The 20,158-nt window shown below is 40.6% G+C and overlaps 1 protein-coding gene across 9 annotated transcripts in view; it reads left to right on the top strand.

The window, feature by feature from the left end:
* The window catches only part of rimbp2b (RIMS binding protein 2b), a 65,706-nt gene extending 45,722 nt beyond the window's left edge, over positions 1–19,984 (top strand). For 3 of the 9 annotated variants that reach the window (XM_072388361.1, XM_072388360.1, XM_072388358.1), the window contains 15 exons: positions 123–232; positions 318–1,190; positions 3,246–3,397; positions 4,116–4,787; positions 5,112–5,261; positions 5,554–5,715; positions 6,814–7,590; positions 8,744–8,852; positions 10,813–10,994; positions 11,228–11,396; positions 11,549–11,611; positions 11,874–11,977; positions 13,453–13,524; positions 14,379–14,513; positions 15,335–17,924. In XM_072388361.1, coding sequence (XP_072244462.1) covers positions 123–232; positions 318–1,190; positions 3,246–3,397; positions 4,116–4,787; positions 5,112–5,261; positions 5,554–5,715; positions 6,814–7,590; positions 8,744–8,852; positions 10,813–10,994; positions 11,228–11,396; positions 11,549–11,611; positions 11,874–11,977; positions 13,453–13,524; positions 14,379–14,513; positions 15,335–15,361 — 3,757 coding nt within the window. In that variant the 3' untranslated portion in view covers positions 15,362–17,924. Of the gene's footprint in view, positions 1–122; positions 233–317; positions 1,191–3,245; positions 3,398–4,115; positions 4,788–5,111; positions 5,262–5,553; positions 5,716–6,813; positions 7,591–8,743; positions 8,853–9,338; positions 9,465–10,812; positions 10,995–11,227; positions 11,397–11,548; positions 11,612–11,873; positions 11,978–13,452; positions 13,525–14,378; positions 14,514–15,334 lie in introns of all 9 variants that reach the window. The other 6 variants (XM_072388365.1, XM_072388363.1, XR_011916422.1 and 3 more) reach the window with 5 other exon arrangements.
* The last annotated feature ends 174 nt before the right edge of the window (positions 19,985–20,158 follow it).

Genomic DNA, 20,158 nt, shown 5'->3' with positions numbered 1-20,158 from the left:
TTTAGTAGACATATCAATTAGTTTTGAAGTGATTGGCATAATACCAACTGAAGCACAGATCAAATGTATAGAATTGTGTTAATCTGTGTTATTGAATGGTTCATTCTCTTTTATCACTATAGCTACAATCCTTATGATGGGCCTAATGAGCATCCAGAGGCAGAGCTCCCCCTGGTGGCAGGGAAGTACCTCTATGTTTACGGGACAATGGATGAAGATGGCTTTTATGAGGGTTTGAACTTCTTTTAGATTGTTTAATCTTTTCTCCTTCATCACATCAACAAAATTTTACCAACGATCTCCTCTTTGCCTTTCAGGAGAGCTGCTGGATGGACAGCGGGGACTCGTCCCATCCAATTTTGTAGATTTCATCCAAGATGAGCAGACACCCTCTGTCCAACACAGGGACACAAAAGTGAAAGAACCTGGCTACCTCAACCACAGTAGCCTGGGATCTCAGCGACTTTTGGCTGGCACAGGAACAGGAACAGGCACAAGTAGCCTGCTGTCTGACAGTAAGCTAGACTGTCTAAGCACCAGCAGCTTGGGCATGGACCTCCTGGGCTCCTATAGCAATGGGACAGGAACGTTGGATGTCAGTATTGACGAGGTCGGTGAAGACATTGTGCCTTATCCCCGCCGCATCAACCTGATTAAACAACTGGCCAAGAGTGTGATCATTGGCTGGGATCCCCCTGTGGTCCCACCAGGCTGGGGCTCCGTCAGTGGCTACAATGTATTGGTAGATAAGGAGGTTCGCATGAGTGTCCCCTACGGGGGCAGGACAAAGTCCCTTATTGAAAAGCTAAATCTGGCCACAAACACTTATCGCATATCAGTGCAGAGCATCACAGACCGCGGCCCGTCGGACGAACTCCGGTGCACCCTACTTGTGGGAAAGGATGTGGTGGTGGCACCTTACTACCTGCGGGTTGACAACATCACACAGAGCTCTGTGGAGCTCTCTTGGATGCCCAGTAACAGCAATTACAGCCACACTATCTTCCTTAATGGTGCAGAATATGACATGGTCAAGGCTGGGGGCTATAAATACAAGTTTTTCAACTTGAAACCAATCACAGTTTATAAGGTGAAGGTTGTTGCACAGCCACATCAGGTGCCTTGGCAGCTTCCAATGGATCAAAGAGAGAAGAGGGAAATATCTGTGGAGTTCTGCACTCAACCTGCAGGTTAGCCTCAAACATATTTTATTGTGGCTGAAACCCACATTCTGTAGACCACCTTTTAATTAATTGTCCTATTCTTTAACTACTAATAAGTTGTGCTGAAAACAAAGGTAACTTTGCGCTAGGTGTGTTTAATATTTAGCTACTCAAATCTATTTCTCTCTCCTGCTCATTATTTTCTTAATGTCTGAGAAGAAAACATCTGGCTTATCAGAGACAAAAAAAATGATTTTTACCTCCTTTTTTTGTGCTGGGCAGAGACTTTATCATTGCATTTTCAGTGAAAATAACTCCCTGTAGTGACTGCAAACAAGGATGATAATTGCATTTGTTTTGTGTGAAAGGTACATGTAGGATAAAAGAAGTAACTTAAATAAAAGAACCCCCCCATGCAAAAGTCATTCAAATCCCAGTTTCACTTACAGTTTCCATTACTCAACTGAAGCTGAGAATTCATAACCTACACAGAATTCTGTTTGAATACTCATGCTTAAAGCACATTGCAAACCTGGCAAACATCTTAGATATTTAACTGCTCCCCAGACAGATTAGATAGCTTTCAAAGTGTATTTATGTTTTACTGTGATAGGACACATGTATGAACAAAAAAGTGCAATGAAAAAACATCCAGGAAGTATCCAGAGAAAAGAGCTACACAGTACTGGAAATAAGAGTTTCCCATACCTAAATTAGTAGAAATAGTAAATCTCTAGGTCTTCTTCTCCCACAAGGCTTTTTGTTTCCTTACAATCTCACCGCCTGACTGTTTCACCATAAAAAATTATTTAGAGACAGAGCAATAAAAGGGATATCCTTCAGAAACAACTACAATTATGGCACAATGTAACTGCAATGTAAATGTTTAGGCACAGTGTTATTTGTCAGTTGTGAGTGTAGATAAATGATGAGCTCAAGTAATGAAAAACGTAAGAGAACAGAGGACAGAGAGACAATGAGGATTGAAGTTTGAATTGACATTTTTTCGATTGGCAGCTGATGTGGCCACACGCTGAGAGTTCATTAAATGATCTATCTATTGGACATGTTAATTAGAGGTGCCTGAAATAGTTTCAGTATGGGTGGCAGATAACTGTTTTCAATAAAGACGACACTGTGTGGAAACGCTTTAACAGGCTTTAGCACTTAGCATTTGTTCTTAAGACAAGTCACTTCATTAGTCCTTAGTGATACAACATTTTAGTCAATATTAGTCCCAAAGAGCCGCTGCGAATTTGCTGCCTGCAAATCTGTGTCTGCCATTTGCTTCAAGAATTAATGAAAGCAACAGGGAAATATCCATTAAACACCCACTTCAGTTTGAAGAGAAGTTGCTGTTTATGACAGCTTTATGACAGGGTTAGAAACTGACTAGAGGAAAGGACTCCATACAGCCACTGCTGAATGAAGAGTCCAAACTGCGTTGTCTGCTTTTGATAAGCAGGCCAGAAATGTGATTAAAAATGTGTTGATGTAGATTCTCAGACACTCACACAGCTGCACGTTGCTGGCTGCAGATACTGCTGACTGAATCTGCTCCCTATATGACTCCAGGTGAGCAGCAGCACAGCACAGATGGGTTTGTTGTTTAGTATGCAGACAGCAGTGACAGATTGTGCAAAAAGCAAACTGTGTTTTTCTGATGCTTCATAGAAAATTGACAGCAAGAATCTGGCAACGGGATATTGCTGTGGAAACACTGATGGCTGAATGTTGGCAAACTTGGGTTTTTCAGCCAATGTGACACCTTCCCCCTGATATGAATAAAAATGCATGCATGTGAATAAATATAAACAATTATTCAATTATGTACTATACTGAATATGATAAGAATTTATATTTATATTGTATCATGGTGCTGCTAAAAGCACTTTAGCGTTAGTCTACTTGAATAACAATATCCTTTATATAATGCCATGATAAAATAGACAATTAGTGCCAGAGGTCCAAATCCCCAAGGTCAGCACCATTATTTTAGTAATAAATTGGCAGTAAAGCTTGTGATACGGTTAAACTGTCTTTCTTTTTATCCTCATCCATGGTGTGTGTTTTGCTACTCAGGACCTCCTCATCCTCCTCAGGAGGTGCAGGTCCAGTGTGGTCAAACTCCAGGGGTTCTGCAGGTCAGATGGAAGCCACCAACCCTGACACCTTCAGGAACCTCCAATGGGGCCAGTGTAATTGGCTATGCTGTATGCACAAAGGGACAAAAGGTACCAAACGTTTGTTGATTTTTTTCCCCCTTTTTTTTTTATTTTGAGGCTTACAGTTCAGTATAGATTTGCCTTCCCTAATTGTTACTTCTGAGCAGTACTCTATTGCCACCTTCTGGAGAAAATAACTAAATACTGATATCCAGTCTTGAGGAACAAGAAAAAGAGAAATTTGTTCCCAAAAAGATATGTGACAAGATTATCCACTGTATCCCTTTTTGACAGTTTTTGCTTTGCTGTACGCATTCATTTACGTCTACTGTTAACTTTGATATTACTTCTCTAAAAGGCTGGATACGAGTAAGAACAAGTATTTGGATTATACTCTTCACAGGCATTGTGTAGTCAGTATAAGTAAAGAGAGGATAGGTAGAAATCTGGATAAGGAAAAATCAGAAATGCAGCTCTAATCCTGCAGCTGTCCTCAGTCCCTGACTGACACATACACTTCAAAGCACTCACCAGGTAGAAAACTCTGCTCTTACTGGTGAAGGTCTTCCGCTGAAACTCTTTAAAGAACAATGTCTGGGATGCTTCAGATTTACATACGGCCATTATTTCTGGGTATTTCTTTACAGTCATGGTACTGCATCAGAACTCCAAATGATGCAAACGTCTTTGTTTATGTACAGGTAGAGCTACACACTGAATGTATGTGACTACTGTTTCCTCTGATTTACCCGGCAATCAAAACTATTTGGTTCTTTTGTGAATGCAGATAGCAGAGGTCTTGTACCCAACAGCAGACTATGTGACCGTGGAGTTAAACAGGATTCAGGGTCTGGAGGCCAGAGAAGTCATTGTAAGGACATTATCAACCCAAGGAGAGTCCCAGGACTCGCCTGTGGCCATCATCCCGCACAATCTCTTGGGCTCTCCCCGCCTCTCCCACAGAGCCACTGCACCTCCCCATTCTATGCCCCAACCAGTGTCGCAGTCTCTTCCAGCACACTCTCAAACTCACCCTCCTTACCCATCAACATATCCCCCAAATCACCCTCAGCCCCAAGTGCAGCCTCTGCCTCGAGCACAGCCTCACACACTACCACATGCACAACCACACTCACAGCCCATCCGACACCCTCCTCCTCATCCTCAGTCTCACTTTCAGCATCACTCCATACCCAAGTCAAAACCCTTGTTAAGTGCCAGAGAGCCGGAAACCAAAGAGCATGATGTGGGCCCACGCCCAGCCCAGCCCTGGGAGCGGTCGCCCTCTCCGCTGCCTCCCATGCACGGACAGAACCTAGAGCCACCACACTACCCGCCACGGCGATCACCCTCTCCTCAGAGGATCCTGCCACAGCCTCAGGGAGTCCCCATTTCCAACACTATCGCCAAGGCCATGGCCAGGGAAGCTGCCCAGAGAGCATTTGCTGAGGCTAATCGGGTATGCAAGAGTTTAACAGCATCTTAACATGTGATACACCTTAGAACTGCCCCTAGAAATCAATATTTTTCATCAAGTAAATGGGAATATGAGTTGGAATAATAAGATAGTTTCAACCGTTTCTGTTTTACAAAGTTAACATAAGACGTGTAGGTTTCAAGACAGAACTGCTTCTTTTATATTTTTGCAAACGACACCATGAAAAATCCATGAAACTTTATTAGTGTGTTTGCAAAAGTAAATATTTTTGCTCATTTTCACTTGTTTTTTTAAATCAATTCTTGCGGTTCCAAACTGGAATCCAAAACATTTTTTTTTTGGCAGGTTGAGAAAAGGAATATCTTTAGTGAGCGAGGTAATGTCTTGCATACACTCAACTCTGATGAGGAGGAGGATGGCTATGACTCTCCTCATGCCAGAAGAAGAGGAGCCTCGGTGGATGAATTCCTCAGAGGCTCAGAGTTGGGCAGACAGGTACTTCACAGACATCACAAACTGTGCTCAGCCTATTAGTGCATGTGTATGTCGTGTTACGAGGACGTTGGATGTTGCCTCAATAAATACGTCATTTAGTACATATTCTACAGATTTGAGGACTTATGTAAAATCTTTTGTTCTTTAGTTTATATTTATACAAAAATCTGGAAAAACGTACAGGTTCATAAACTTTGAGTCTTTAGGTAATATGGTTGGCCCCAGCAAGTCTGTGTTGTATAATCTAACCTTAAAAAAAAGAAAGAAAGAAACTTTCTTGTGTTTTCTTTAGCACCATCATCACCACTATGGCCACAGTGAGGATTACCACACAGAAAGCAGCCGGGGCTCTGACCTGTCCGATATAATCGAGGAGGATGAGGAAGATCTTTACTCCGAAATGCAGTTGGAAGAAGGCCGCAGGCGGAGTATCAACTCTCACAACACTCTTAAGGTACAAACTTAACTGCCCATCTTCTGTCTGTTGTAATTAGGTGAGGAGAGACAGGGGTTTAGGAAGGGCTGGACCTGCCACCTGCAGAGGTACCCACTGTCTCTCACACGCTCCACATCCAGGCCAATCTATGGCTTTTCCTTGCTGAACTCGCCTCATGTTATCCTTCACTCTCCCCTCCTGCACTGCTTTACTCATTCCAGGCTGAACTCACAGCTGTGTATACACAACTGTATGAAATGCATGTGAGAGTATAAGGCTGTTAAATACTGGTTTGCTTTGCATTTTGATGCTGTTGATACTGTAATAGAGTAGCATTACAAGTGTTACAGTGAAATATTAGAAGATGAAATTGAAGTGCAAATGTGAATATACTGTACTGGATCAAAGGGTCATGGCATATCAAGTGCATATGGGAATCTCATTTAAGTGAGTACTTAAATGGAAATATTCACTTTTGTTTAAGTCTGTCGTGTCCTAATGTTTGATTTTAATGTTACCATTATTGGCATGTGATTCTGTCTTCATTTAGTTTGTCATTGGGAAAATGTGGATTGAAAATCTGCCGATCTGTCACTGTAGTGAAAAGAAGAAAGTTCTCTTATTTTCAGAATGTTAGTTGCTGACTCCTACTCTTTCGATTGTCTTTGCACGATTCATTTGTGGCTTTTTAAAGACTTTTCTTTTCTTTTAATTTCATCCTCATTTTTGTTTTTATTTACCTCTTACTTGTGGCACATAGCCTGTCGCATTTATCTATTTTTTAAAAACATTTTCAGAGTTTTTTGTTGGTGTCCTGGTTGTAAGACATCACTCCTTCATTGAGACTCGACAGATTCCTGTTCAGAGCATGCCATTTCCTCTTCACGGAATGAGACTGCATGTCTTACTACATTGCCACAAATAACTAATTCTGTCTTTATTTTGTCTTTTTCCCCCCATTTATTCTATTCACTTACTGTGTTGTTTCCTGCCTGTTCTAAAACCTTCGAAAAACCTTTCAAACTCTTCACAAAAATCTAAACTGAACCTTTTGAATTGAACTGACTCTCAATGAACTGTGAAATTGTTGAACATTGCCTACTGGTGATGACATAGGCTTATTACAAGCGTCAGGACTTAGCTGAGGAAAGAGACTGTTGGGATCTCCAGAGGGAAGTGGTGAAACAAAGGTCGCTCCGCAGCAAGCGTCTCCACAGCATCCCAGAGGTGGCTGAGGAAGAGTCTGACAGCGTGGACAGCATGGGCCAGCGCCTGAGCTTTGAAGAGGGCGGGCGGCCAGGAACGCCACACACTCAGCGGAGGATGTATCCCCAGGACACTCACATGCGAAACAATCTTCCCACCAACAAAACCTCCCGCCTGCAGCGCCAACGTTCCTCCCCTCGCTTCACTGACAGCCGCTTTGGCTACAATGCAGACGAGCGCAACTTTGGGCGGCCCAATCGGCAAAACACCAAGAGTCCTGACAGTGGTTTAGACTGTGGCAGTGAGGAAGAGGGCTCTCTAGGACGGGGTCATCGTGGGTACTATGCTCATAGGAGCCCCGTGCGTGGGCCTGTGCGGATCATCCACTGTGAGGGCCCGGTAGAAAGGCGGGCGCTGGCTATGGGCCGTAAAAGAACTCTGACGCGCCAGTGCAGTGTGGAGGAGGAATTCTCTGACATCCCAGTGACTGCAGCCCAGTTGGTACACACAGGTGACTTTAGGAACAGGGAGCACTTTGGGCCTGGTCGGGAAGTCGGGTCACGAAACTACTCCAGGGAAGGGGCCCTGAGCGAGGGCAGGCTGAACGAGCTGGACAGGGTCTATTACAGTCCCCACAGGGAGGCTAGGGCCCAGTCTTTGTCCAGGCTCAACCGGGACCAGCTGCTGGTGTGTGATTCAGACTTTCTGATGTATTTTCCATCAGCAAGCAGCAGCCATTATTTCTTGATATCTGTTTTTTTTTATTATTATTATGACAACCCCTTTCCTTTCATTTGGCTTTTTTTTCCCTCATTCTTAACAAGATTTCATGTTCATGGTTGGTCTCATTTGATTTCCTGTTTTGTGTGAATTACTTTGCTTGTATTCAGAATGCTAGGTGGATTTTTAAGTAAAGTGTTAAATACCTAAAGGCCATTTAAAAAAGTTTTGACTTCTCATGTCTTTAAGGGGAAAGGCTCCATTTAAAGGACAGTCTCTGTGCAATGCATGGACACATGCTGCCCCAGTCTTTTCTTATCTACCGGTGCCTTCTTTCTGTAAGCTGCCGCCTCCATATGTTGCTGTTCATGTCTCCCCAACTAGAGTTGCAGCCATAGTGCTCCACCATGCACTTGAAGCTTTATGTCAGCATATCTTGCCCCTCATTGCCTTCAATACAAAAAAGACTGAATCAAGACTTATGCTCCCTTCAGAGTTTAATTTAGGTCATCTGCCCATACACATCATCTCTTGCTTGTTTCAGGAAAAAAAGAACAAAAAAATGTTTTTTAATCATCATTTTTTTATCTATCATGTGTTGTGATTGTTAAAATGCCAACTGCCCTGGGCTGAAGCTATAATGGCTTTGCCCATTAAACAACATTTTTATTCATTTACAATCACACTCACTCTCTACCTTTACTCTTCTTTCTCTCAGCTGCTCTGTCGATCTATTCTTTATTCATCTTGTCTGTCTTTTGTGCCGGCATTTGCTTCCTTTTCTCACTGAGGAGCTGACATGCACAGAACAAAACAAATCATACAAATGGTCTTTAGCTAGACATGGAACCCCTTCTGAACCCAAATCCATGTTGTTGTGTTGGGGGTTTCTTTGATTTAGTTGTTTTGATAGTTTGTGGTGTTTCTTTATAATTTTTTTCAATTATCATTATTTTGCCTTCCTAAGGACAAATGGAAACCACATCATTTGCTCTTATGGTGTTTCAGTTGTCTTACAGGATTGTGGGATTCTTTTGAAATGTTTTTAAATGTTTACATGTCTTCACATTGCATGCAGTTTGTTTTTGTAATATCTTATTTGTTGTTTTTTACTCTAAAGATCATTGGAAACTTACCATCACACGGAAGCCCTGATCGTCTGGACCATTCAGGGAGGAGGCCGGTTCACATCGGCACCCCTCCTCAGCGACGACCCATCCCATCCATTGGTTAGTGAGGTCACCACATGAGGATCTCCACCTGCAGGGCCACTGATGTTTGTGCTATATATACCATGTTTCTCTTACCCACATCAGCCAAGCTGTACATCTTTCCCATAGAGCTTTTTACAACCACATAGGTCCTATTGTGGGGTGTCCGCGCACCCTGTAGCTGTCCATCCTCATGTGCTGGATTCGCAAAATGTTCATGTGCAGTTTTGCAGGAAAGTTATCCCAGACACACTCCCTATACCAGTGTTTACTGTGGGTTAACATGTTTACACAACCACCCAATTTGACCTCCTTGCAACAGTGCAACATTGCTGTTTTACACCCAGAGACTCCAGAGTGAAACCTGTTGCCTTGTGCACCTCACACCTCAGGGCAACCTCATCATCCTACTGTCTCAGCATGAGTGAATGGGCCATGGGGGTAGAGCAGAGTGTGTGTGCGGGGGATCTCTGACCGTAACGTTGTGATTGGTGTCTTCTGTAGAGATCACCATGGACAGTAACAGTGAGGGGAGTGAGGGGAACCTCTCACCTGTCAAGGAGGATGTTTACTATGGCAGTGTAGCTCGGCGCAGGATATGGCGATCTTTGCCCTCAGAGGATCAATATGGTATGTGGTGCAGCTTCTCTCCAAGATGACAGTTCAACTTGACAATTCCAGAAAAGGCCAAGAACCCTTCTTGGAAACATGCAGTAATATCATGGTGGTCTTTGTTCTGTGCTGGACAGTTAGCTGTTTTAAGTTTAGCTTAGCTTACCTGAAAAAAAGCTGACTGAGAAGACAAGACTGACCTCTTTTTCCGTTGCTGGAGAATGAATATCCCTTCCTTGTATGTACTCCTATACCTTCAATCCCAATAAACCCCAAACCACCCACTCTTCCCATTCACCCTTCATAATCAGGCCACTCTCCACCCAACTGCAGTTTAGCCCACCCTTATTTCCCTTACCTTTTCCACAACCGTCCTCTTTTCCTTCTCCTCTCGCCTTTATGAGACAGTAGACAGTTTCCTTTGTTAATTTTGCATGACCCATTTACAAAAAAAGTGAGAAGGAAAGAAACTTTACTCGATGAATTGACGCATTCTTGCCTTGATGGTATCGGTTGCACATTCATTAACTCTGCTGTCATGAAAAACTTAGGTTATATGACATCTTCCAACAACATATCTCAGTTACTAACTTAGCCGTTGTTTCAGTATCTGAGCTTTGTTTCAGACTTAAAATCTGCCATTTAAACATTTAACATGGTGATCCATGAAAAGCATGGGGAACTGATATCAGGTTCATCCCTTCCCCCTCACTGTCCCTGATATCTGCGTTACCAGGAACCACCGGGGCATTTGATATGTTATCATCCATCGGAACGTGCCTTGTTTGCCCTTTTCTGCTGCACATTGCTTCCAGATGTGGCTTTAACGCATGACACTACACCTGCATTTGATGTAGGAATGCTCTCTTTGCCAAGTATAATTCTGGGAAAGCATGCATGTTAATCAGCCTCTGTGAGATAAGGCAGTGAAACAGCAATGAAAAGTAGTGCAGTGTTACTTGTGTCCTCTTGATGTGCACTGTCATTCAGGTTCCCTTGCACCTCAAAAACCGCTTGACAAGTGTTTCCTTTCCGTGTTGTGCTGTGCTTTGTGATATTTTGTAACTGACATGCCAGCAGGCAGAGATGTGTGAACAAAGAACCTTGCTATCTTACAAATATGTATATAAAGGCATTTATTGGTGAGTGAAAACAACAGCATTTTCTTTATTCCAAATAAAAAGAAAAGATACAAACTAAAAATGTAACATGCCGTTTGACCTCTGGCTCTTTTTTCACACATGTATCTCATCACCCTCTCCCCTGTCAGCTGTAACAAAGAGACACCTTCTGCTCTCATTGCCTTTACAGCCAGCGTGGCTGTATAAGGCTGGTAGTAGCAGCAGAGGCCTCCTCTATGTTTCAGACGGTTATGGCGGACGCAGACACGGGCGGGGACGGCGATCTCCGGATTATTTTGAGGAATCGGAGCCAGAGGACCTGACCCGTGTGTTTGTAGCTCTGTTTGACTATGACCCCCTGTCCATGTCTCCCAACCCGGATGCTGCTGATGAGGAGCTGCCATTCAAGGAGGGCCAGATTATTAAGGTGGTGTCTTCTGTCCTGACAGTGCTAAGGCAGATAAATGATTCATATGATTAAGAAGATCTCTGGAACTTTCTTCATTAATCTTTTAGCTTTTTAAATATTCTCTGATTAATTGTCGTTAGCGATATGTTTGACAATTGCTTATAATCTCATTTAACTTGTAGCAGTCCCAGTCTGTAGGTTTTCTGACCTTTGTAGCAGAATATCATACTGATAGTCTTGTTTTTTTTTAGGTGTTTGGGAATAAGGATACTGATGGATTCTACAGGGCACAGATCCGGGACAGAGTGGGTCTGATCCCCTGTAACATGGTCTCTGAGATCCAAACAGAGGATGATGAAATGATGGACCAGCTCCTCAAACAGGGCTTCCTTCCTCTGAACACTCCCGTGGAGAAATTAGGTGTGACATCATTTTTGTCCAACTTGCTTTACTTTTTTTTTTGTTGCTTCCTTTTGGCTAACTTAATGCTGTTCTGAGCTGTCTTTTACTGACTTGCTTCTCCTTTACTTTACTCCTCCCACTTTATTCTGTTTTTCTGCTTTCCTGTAAAGTGAACTGCGACCGTTTCAAAGATGGCCGCTCAATAAATCGCAGGTCCAGAAAGTCAAAGAGAGGTCTGTTTGCACTAAAATGCTTCTCTGCTCTCTGCTTTGCTTTTTTGTACTTTTAGTTACTTTTACTTTCTATTTGCTGTATACTATGCCGTTCCTAACTAATACCATGGACTCAGTTTTCATCGAAGGACAGAATATCTCATTGTAAATTCACAGACTTTGCGTCCTCACTTCTTGTCATATTTTGACTGAGATTTTTAATTTCTTAACACAAATCACTCTAGTTTTTGTCTCTGAATTTTGTTACTTCACGTCTTTTCAGAAAGAAACAGGCGGAGCGGTCGTCAGCATCCGATGTCAACGCGGAGAATGGTGGCCCTGTATGACTATGACCCTCGAGAGAGCTCCCCCAACGTTGATGTTGAGGTAAGGATCTTCAATAGTTCTGGCTTTTACTTTGAACAAACCACTCTGTAAGAATCAGTATATTACCAAACACAAGAAGAGCATTCAAATTGCAAACTGGTTTGAGCGAGATGAGAAATTCTTATTTGTACTTCTCAAGAATGCAGAATTTGAAGAAATTTTTTGTTTATTTGGAAAACACAATCACTGTTGCCAAGTTACATTAGAAGATTAATGCCACTGTCATGTTTTTCTGTTTACTTTTACTTTATGGCTAACTAAATTCTAAACTAATTAAACGTTGAATGGCACTCTGAGAGCTCTTCTTGTGCCAAAGCCATTGCCCTAAAGAAGCTTTTGGTTTGACTTCGGCTTTTATGACTGTTTTGTATTTTTGTTTTATGTATTACATGTCATTGTATATTTTACTGAATTTACCTTTTATGTGACAGTTGTCTGTGATAGATGCTATATAAATAAACTTTCACTTACTATTTCAGTTTTAGAAGAAGACATTTGGATCTCCACAAAATTCTAACTTTCTTCCTTTGCTCATGCCTGAGTTTCATTAGACTCGGTCCAATGGTTTCTCTGTCAGCTTGCAGACAAACAGACAAACAGCAGTTTCATACACTTCTCCCTGAGTTATGGCTCACATTTTATCCCAGTTTTGATTATATATGCTCAATATAGCTAATCAGCAGCAATCAAGTGTCTTCTGGCTGCAGTGTCGTCTTTAATAGACAGAGTGGTTTCAGTCTTTTTGTGTAACTCTCGACAAGGTCATTTTTAAATTTTCCTTCAAATCCAATCAAGGTCATTACATGTACAGTTGAGGTTGAATAAGGAATTATTTTGGCAATATGTGGCTAGAGGATTGAAAGTACTCTCCCGTGCTGTTTTCTTTGGCCCTTCCCCCTTGGTTTCACTTGCTCTCACCTTTCTATTGGCACTGCCGCCGACACAGTATGAAGGCAACAGACTCAATGAGGAGGTGAGTGAGGGTGAGGAGGGTATAGTACTGTTTTCTCTGTGTGTGTTTCATCCCTCGTTTGTTGGAGTGCAAAGAAGGAGGTGGGCTTCAGATGACAGGTTATGGCCCTCTGTCTTTGGTGCTCCCCTTGTATTGCCTGAGCCAGCATCCTCCCTCAATTTGGTCTTTTGTGTCGACCTTACTCCTACATATTGTACATACACTGTTTGGTTTGTGTGGTCTTGAGAATCCCATAGGAGAGATCAATGTACCCAATGTGTTGCAATCCTGTCTGCATTTACTGTTGAAACAGTCCATCCTCTGAGACTGAATTGATGTGTTTGAGATGCCTCACATTGATTTGGAGAAGGAAGCACAGCATTTCAAACTCATTAATCACCATTAGATTTAATGTCTCGGAAAGTTTTTGAGACACAGAAACTGCTGTAAACCGTGATTTAAGTAAAGTAGATCAAATGTATCCTATTTGTCCCCCCCCTCCCCTTTTTCCCATTTTTGACAGGCTGAACTGACTTTCTGTGCCGGTGATGTCATCGCAGTTTTTGGTGAAATAGATGAAGATGGCTTTTACTATGTAAGCGCATCTGTCTATCTGTCAACTTATCGCCTTTAACTCATCATCAACCACACTTGCACACAGCTCTTCTGTTGATGTAGGCTGTCTCAGTTGCATGTTAAATCCAGTTCCAAGTTGAAATCAGGGTGGAGTCCGTGCCATCCTCCGTTGCACTCTTTGTTCTTCTCGTAGCTTAGAATAGTTCTTTACTGTTCTGTTTGATCTTAGCTCCTAACGTTCTGAGAGGTTTCGGACTTTACTGCATATCTGACAACCAAAGAAGAAAAAATTCAAGTTGGTGGCAATAACATTTAAAAAATTTTTGCTTTAGGCAAAAAGATGTAATAATATGAGCTCTATTCAAAAGAAAACACTGCGAAGATTCTGTCATCAATGGTCCTGATTAATTCTTCTGTAAAGTTAATGGAGAAACATGATGTTTACAATACAAATTAATATGTATGAATTAACATGATCCAATGTTATTTACTTCATCCTATATTCTTCCATGCCCTACATCTACCAATTTATCAAATCCAACATTGCCACAATTCTGCTCTTTTACACAGACTATCAGCTGTAAGCTGTAAGATCCAATTTTGGACAAAGTTAGATTGCTCTTTGTAATCAAACTATTTAGTATGAGTAGGTTTACTTTTACAACATCATGTTGTGAGTTAAGTAAATTATCTAAACCCAGCTCATGTTCCCTTAGTGACTAAACAGTCCAGTATGAAGCTATTATTAGAGAAATGAAAGGCTCAATCTATTGGAAATCCCTGATAAGTTTTAAAACTGACTCATTAACGCAGAGAAACAAAATCTTGTCACACAACATTTCCACTGTGTCACTGTCCTTGTGTACTCCACAGGGTGAGCTCAATGGACACAAGGGGCTTGTTCCTTCCAACTTTCTAGAAGAAGTGCCTGATGATGTTGAGGTTTTTCTCACTGATTCACCATCTCGGTACCCACAGGACACTCCAGCACGGATAAAGACCAAAAGGGTACATGCTCCTTCGCAGTACTAGCCCTCTGTCATCCATTTACTTTTTTCTGTTCCCTCTCTCCCTTAGTTTCGTGTCTGTGCGTGTGTCTCATTGATCTAAGTACAAAGTACTTTAGAGCATTACACTGTAAATAAATAGATGTTTTAAAATCTATGAAAAAAGAAACTTTAATAATAAAACTTGACAGAGGTACTTTTATTTTTATTGTTTACTACTGTGAAAGGGGGAAGTTCTGCATTGTTTAATACATGAATTTATTGTATTCATAAAGCATTCTCAATGAGAGTAATATTGACGGGCAGATGCTCCTGTGACTTTTTACGTGTGTCATGTCTTAAAAAACAGTACTTTTTGCACATGCATATTTATCATTCAGACAGATGCTTTATGAATATATTGTGTTTGATCTTAATTAATTTCTAATAGAGTAAATAGTTTTGTTGTACTGAAAGATGAACTATGTAGTCTGTAGCTTAGCATGGTATATAGTCCAGATGCATGAACCCTTGAAAATTTTATATAAAGATAAGTCTAGCATAGTACAACTTTTGTATCTGCCTTGTTTTGTAAATTGCTTTCTTGTAAAGTACCAAGCAAAGGTCACTTAACCTATGTTGCCATCAGAGAATTATTTATTAAATGTAAATATGTGATGTTATTTTTGTGTTTAACAAATAATGCAATTGTTTAAATATTTATAGGTGTCATCAGATATTTCTTTCCTTGTCTTCTAATTTGCCATTGTCATAGTGCAAACTATTGAAATGCCATCACCATGTTTTTTTTTATTTCTTTTCTTCACCTGCTTGGCAAAACAGAAGAAGAGTGTTCATTTCACACCTTAAAGGCTCTGTTTCCGTCACGTAAGTGAGCAACTGAGGATACCAAGATTACGCTCCCCTCGTCTAATGCAGATGACATGGGTACCCTTAGTTTCTGGTATGCAGCAAGTATACTTTGTATGACATTCCTTTAGTGCTACTGTGTCTCTAAGTGTTTTTACCGATCCTCTTTGTTTTAACTGAAACACTCAAAACTGTTTGTTGATAGGGCATAGTAACCCCAGCCAATGCATTAGACAAGAAGTATGGTATCTTCAGTTGTTTCTCTGAGTGTTGTACATGACAATGTCTGTCTCCTGCAATAAGTCTCCTGCTGTAACTCATGATAAGCTAAAAGGCTATACTTGCACATTTACCTTCAAATATTAAGAGAACTACTTCAAATGAATAGCCCTGCTAACACTTGTGTCAAACAGAATGTGATGACTTTCAAGTCATTTAAACCCGATAATATACTGAAATTATCACTAACACATGCCTTTTTGAAACAGTGAGATACTGGTTTTGAACCTTAAGAATATGATGTCAGCAAAATGTTGAAAAAAGGAGGTTGCATGGAGAAGAGGCTGTGATCTTTTGGGTCCTCGGGCAGCACTAAAAAACTGCTGATTCTGTAGTGGAATTCAATTCATGGACATAAAAACCACTGTTGCTGAACAAAGTTTCATCCACAAATGAAAGTTTAACCTTTGTCATGAAAATAATTAGAAGAAGAAACAGTAAGAAAACATACATAAACAACATACTGAAAAGTTCTTCCATGAACCTGAGCTCATTTAAGTTGTACTAAGGAGCATCGAAAAAGTGTCCTGTGGTCTGCCGGGAGGACACGGTGTCTTCCAAGATTAAGAGGAAGGCGACCGTCCAACTTGCATTAGTGCACATGGTATTCGTAATTTGCTCCTCTCTGAGGCACCGTTGATGCTGTGCATTATATAAGTTCTGGATCATCATATATCTTTTTTTTTAGGGAAGGCCTGCTTATTTCAGCAAAACAGTGTCAGAGTACATTTGCTATGTATTCTAACTGCATGAGTCCAGAGTAAAAGACTTACAGGTGCTAAACTGTGTGCAGTCCAGACCTTTCATTTGTTCTGGTGTAAAAATACAACAAAGTAGGTCTGGAACTGTTTAGTAGCTAAATAATGGGGGGAAACATTTTACTTTCAACTCTTCACCAATTGGTTGTTTTAATGAGAGGAAATGCCACACAGTAGTAAACTGAGACATCTTGCTGTTATCTAATTTCTGTTTTTGAACATTTAATGTGTTGTCTTGCTTTATTTTAAACATAAGCTTAAATCATTTGCAACTAATTGCACTCTGTGGTATTGTACAGTTTCCTCTGTGTCCTAAACGTTTGGGCATAGGTTTCAAATCCATGCAAAACCGTAAAAGCATACACAAAAAAAACAGCTTGCTTGGTGATGGAATTAGATAATTTCTGTCAAAACGGGTTGGTCGTCAAATTAATGCTTAGTCCTGTGAATCATAATTAAATAATAATTAAAACAAAAAAGTATTCATGAAGTGAGACTATGCAACTTTTATTTCCCTTTTTATTTCACTTTTATGCACGGCTGCTAATGACTAATGTTGTGGGAAAGTGTGAAATTGCTACATTTAGCTAAATGCCATGTTAATGAGGCAGTTGCACAAATGATAAAGAGGCAGAAAAATGACTCGGTGAGAAAAGTCTGCCACACAGCAGTATTTAACTTCCATTAAAAACATTGGCCTAAACAAGCTGCAACAACACATTGTATGTGTGTATTAGAATAGGCAGTGCAGCATTTTGTTTCTTATTCTTATTTTTTCCATCATCATTAAAACAATGTTTTGTTCTCACAACAGTCACCAAAGTCTTGCTTTAAAACTTGGCGCATTTTCTGCTGTCCAAATTATGTTGATGTACAAATACATCACACGCACTAAATTTGTACTGATCTCTCATCCAAAAGTGCAATTTAAAAGCCTTTTAGCTCATGATTACAGAAAAGTAATAGTGACCAGTAGTCTATCTGTAACCCAGTTGTATCAGTAAATATATGTATTTAACAGGCAGGAAAGTGAATGTGATATAGATATGCCCCACTTACCCCAAAATGCAAATGTATCTGTTTATGTGAGAGAAACTGCCCTGCCATTGATAGTCACTGTTGGGAAAAATTGTCACCTTACACTGATGTTAAAGTTAGTTAATGTCATGCTTAAATTGTGTGTTGTTTTATTTATAGGAGCTTAATTTTTTTTAAAAAGAAAGAAAACTGTCTCTACCAGGCAATGGGGATTGGAGGGAGGGAGTGTTCATCTATACCTGAGTGCACAGAGCAACATTCAGGGGGTAGAATTCAGAGCTATGGTGGCCATGCTGAGAGAGAAAGGACTTAAGACAAGAAGGGGAGTAGTGACTGTGGTATAAGAGACAGCTGGCTTTTTAACACCCTCAACTGTCCCTTACGGGTCTCCCATTAGGTTCCGTTGGAAAAATCTGGTCCGCCCAGAAGAGCAGCCTCTTCCACAGTGCATCCACACATCCCTGGCTCTGGCCCTGCATCCGTGGGGCCCCGCAGTCCCGTCAGGGCCCAAATGGACATGTACTCCTCCAAAAAGAAAAAGGGACTTCTCACCAAAGGGAAGAAACTATTGCAAAGACTTGGCGCTGTAAACTAATTTCTTGACACACTTGAGGAGAGTGTCATCCATTTCTTTATTTTTAAAAAAAGGCAAAAAAAATATATATATATATAATTCCAGTGCAGAAGTTGCATTTGTGAGCTTAGCAAATGCTTTATTCTTTTACATCTGTTATATATTAGAATATTTGTATTTTGTTATTGATATCAACTCCATATTTTCAATAACACATTTCATATTACGGTCCCACAACCTCTTGGTGTTGGACAATGTAGTACTGAGTTACTTACCTCTGAACCTCTGGATGAACATTCTCCATTTAGCACTTGGTTGAGTCTTGCACTTTTAAACTACATGACTCTGGCTAGTGTATACTGGAACCAGGGTGTCACTCAAACACAGAGGGCTCAGTTAAATCTTGGAGTCCATATTGAATCGAATGCAAGATTTCAAGTGTTTTGACTTGAGCTGGTTCATAACAGCCAGTCACACACATTGAAATAGGTCTGCATGCTTTACTTCAGCACATTCCCTTCTGACCCCTCAAGAGTGCATGCAAACATGTTGGGCTCATTGTGGAACTTGGAGCATGCAGTATACTAACAAATTAGCAAAATTAACTTCTCTTCTGCCCTACTTCAACACCTGTGACAGAGCAATGCATTTCCCTCACAAACATGTTGGGCACTTACATAACAAGCACATTCTGTATCTACTACAGGGTCTCTGCAGTAAAATCAGCCCCAATGGAAATGCCTGGTAGATCAAACCTTCATGTATTTGCCTTATGATCGCACAGTGGTTAGTACTTTATCCAGTTGAGTGTGCAGTTTCATGTCTTTCAATAGTCTGTTACCCCACATACTATTTGCAGAAGTTATTCCTGTCTTGTGATATGCAGGGTGACTCATGTTGTCTATAGAGTCATATACGTACCATCAGACTCCTGTGTTGATGTTGTCCATCATCCATTGTGAAGATCAAAAAAGAAACTGTTTTTAATCTTACAAATATAATTACATAGAACGGAGACGCCTGAAAAGGTCAAAATGGCCTTTTCATATTAAATTTGGGGACAACAGAAGAATATAAAAGCACTTACTTTACACCACACTGCTGCAAATCTGATTAACAAACCACGAAGAAATTATATGCAACAGTAAAAACGACTTCTGAAATTCAGTCCTGTCATTGCACCGTTTCAGTCAAAGCACGCAGCACTTGTGTCACAAAGGTTGTAGGTTTAATGACTCCATAGTAGTAAATGTTGAAACACAAGACTACCTCTATGCTGCCTCTCTACCTGCTGACCCAAATTCTAAGATGTTAGAACGGGCCAATTTGTCATCGCCTGTCGAGTGTCCCAAATTGTGTTGGTGGAGGATACAAGTACTGTATATCAATATATTTCTATATCTACACCTTAATGTAGTGAATGTACAATGAATTGAAAGCCAATGTATTTTCAAGTTGCCCAAAAGGATTTATGCAGATGTCCAACTTTGTGTGAAATGAATCCGTCCACTCATTTCCTTGCACCCGTTCTCCATTTCATCCTCCAATGCATTTTAAAATCTAGCCTGATTTTCTACACACGAGTTAAACTGAAACTGCCAAATAAGGAAAAATAAGAGGAATGTATGCAAAACATTCTTTCTGTACAATTCTCAGCCAAGCAGCCATAGTTACCTACAGTAAACAGATGAGCATCTTTTTCCTATACATGGACCATGTCCACACACATTGCTTTTATTCATTTTGAGTGACTGCAGTTCTTTTTGTACTTTGTCCATTTGTAAAATTGTTTTTAAATGTTTATACTTGATTTTCAAACTGCCTTTTTTGTACATTTAACTTTATAATCAAACAGTGCAAGCTTTCCCCATGGTGTCTTGAAGACCATATTGTTAAGTCTGCAATTGTGTGCTAGCTTTATGATAAGAATTATCAGCCTATATTGATGGTTACAAATTATTGTGTGGGTGTGCATGTGCAATCTTTTATAAAAAGAAACTAAATCTAAATAAATTTGATATTTTGTAATGTTTGCCTGTCTGATTTAACTTGAAACATAGACCACACAACATTAAAGGTTTATTACAAACATAAACAACTCAACAACACCAGCTGTCAGGACTAACTAACTTAACAAAACTTAACTAA

Source organism: Leuresthes tenuis, unplaced genomic scaffold (genome assembly GCF_036924035.1).
Source record: "Leuresthes tenuis unplaced genomic scaffold, fLeuTen1.0.hap1 SCAF_6, whole genome shotgun sequence".
Classification (NCBI taxonomy): domain Eukaryota; kingdom Metazoa; phylum Chordata; class Actinopteri; order Atheriniformes; family Atherinopsidae; genus Leuresthes; species Leuresthes tenuis.
Note: the sequence above shows the minus strand (reverse complement) of the source record. Positions and strands in the feature narration are given on the sequence as shown.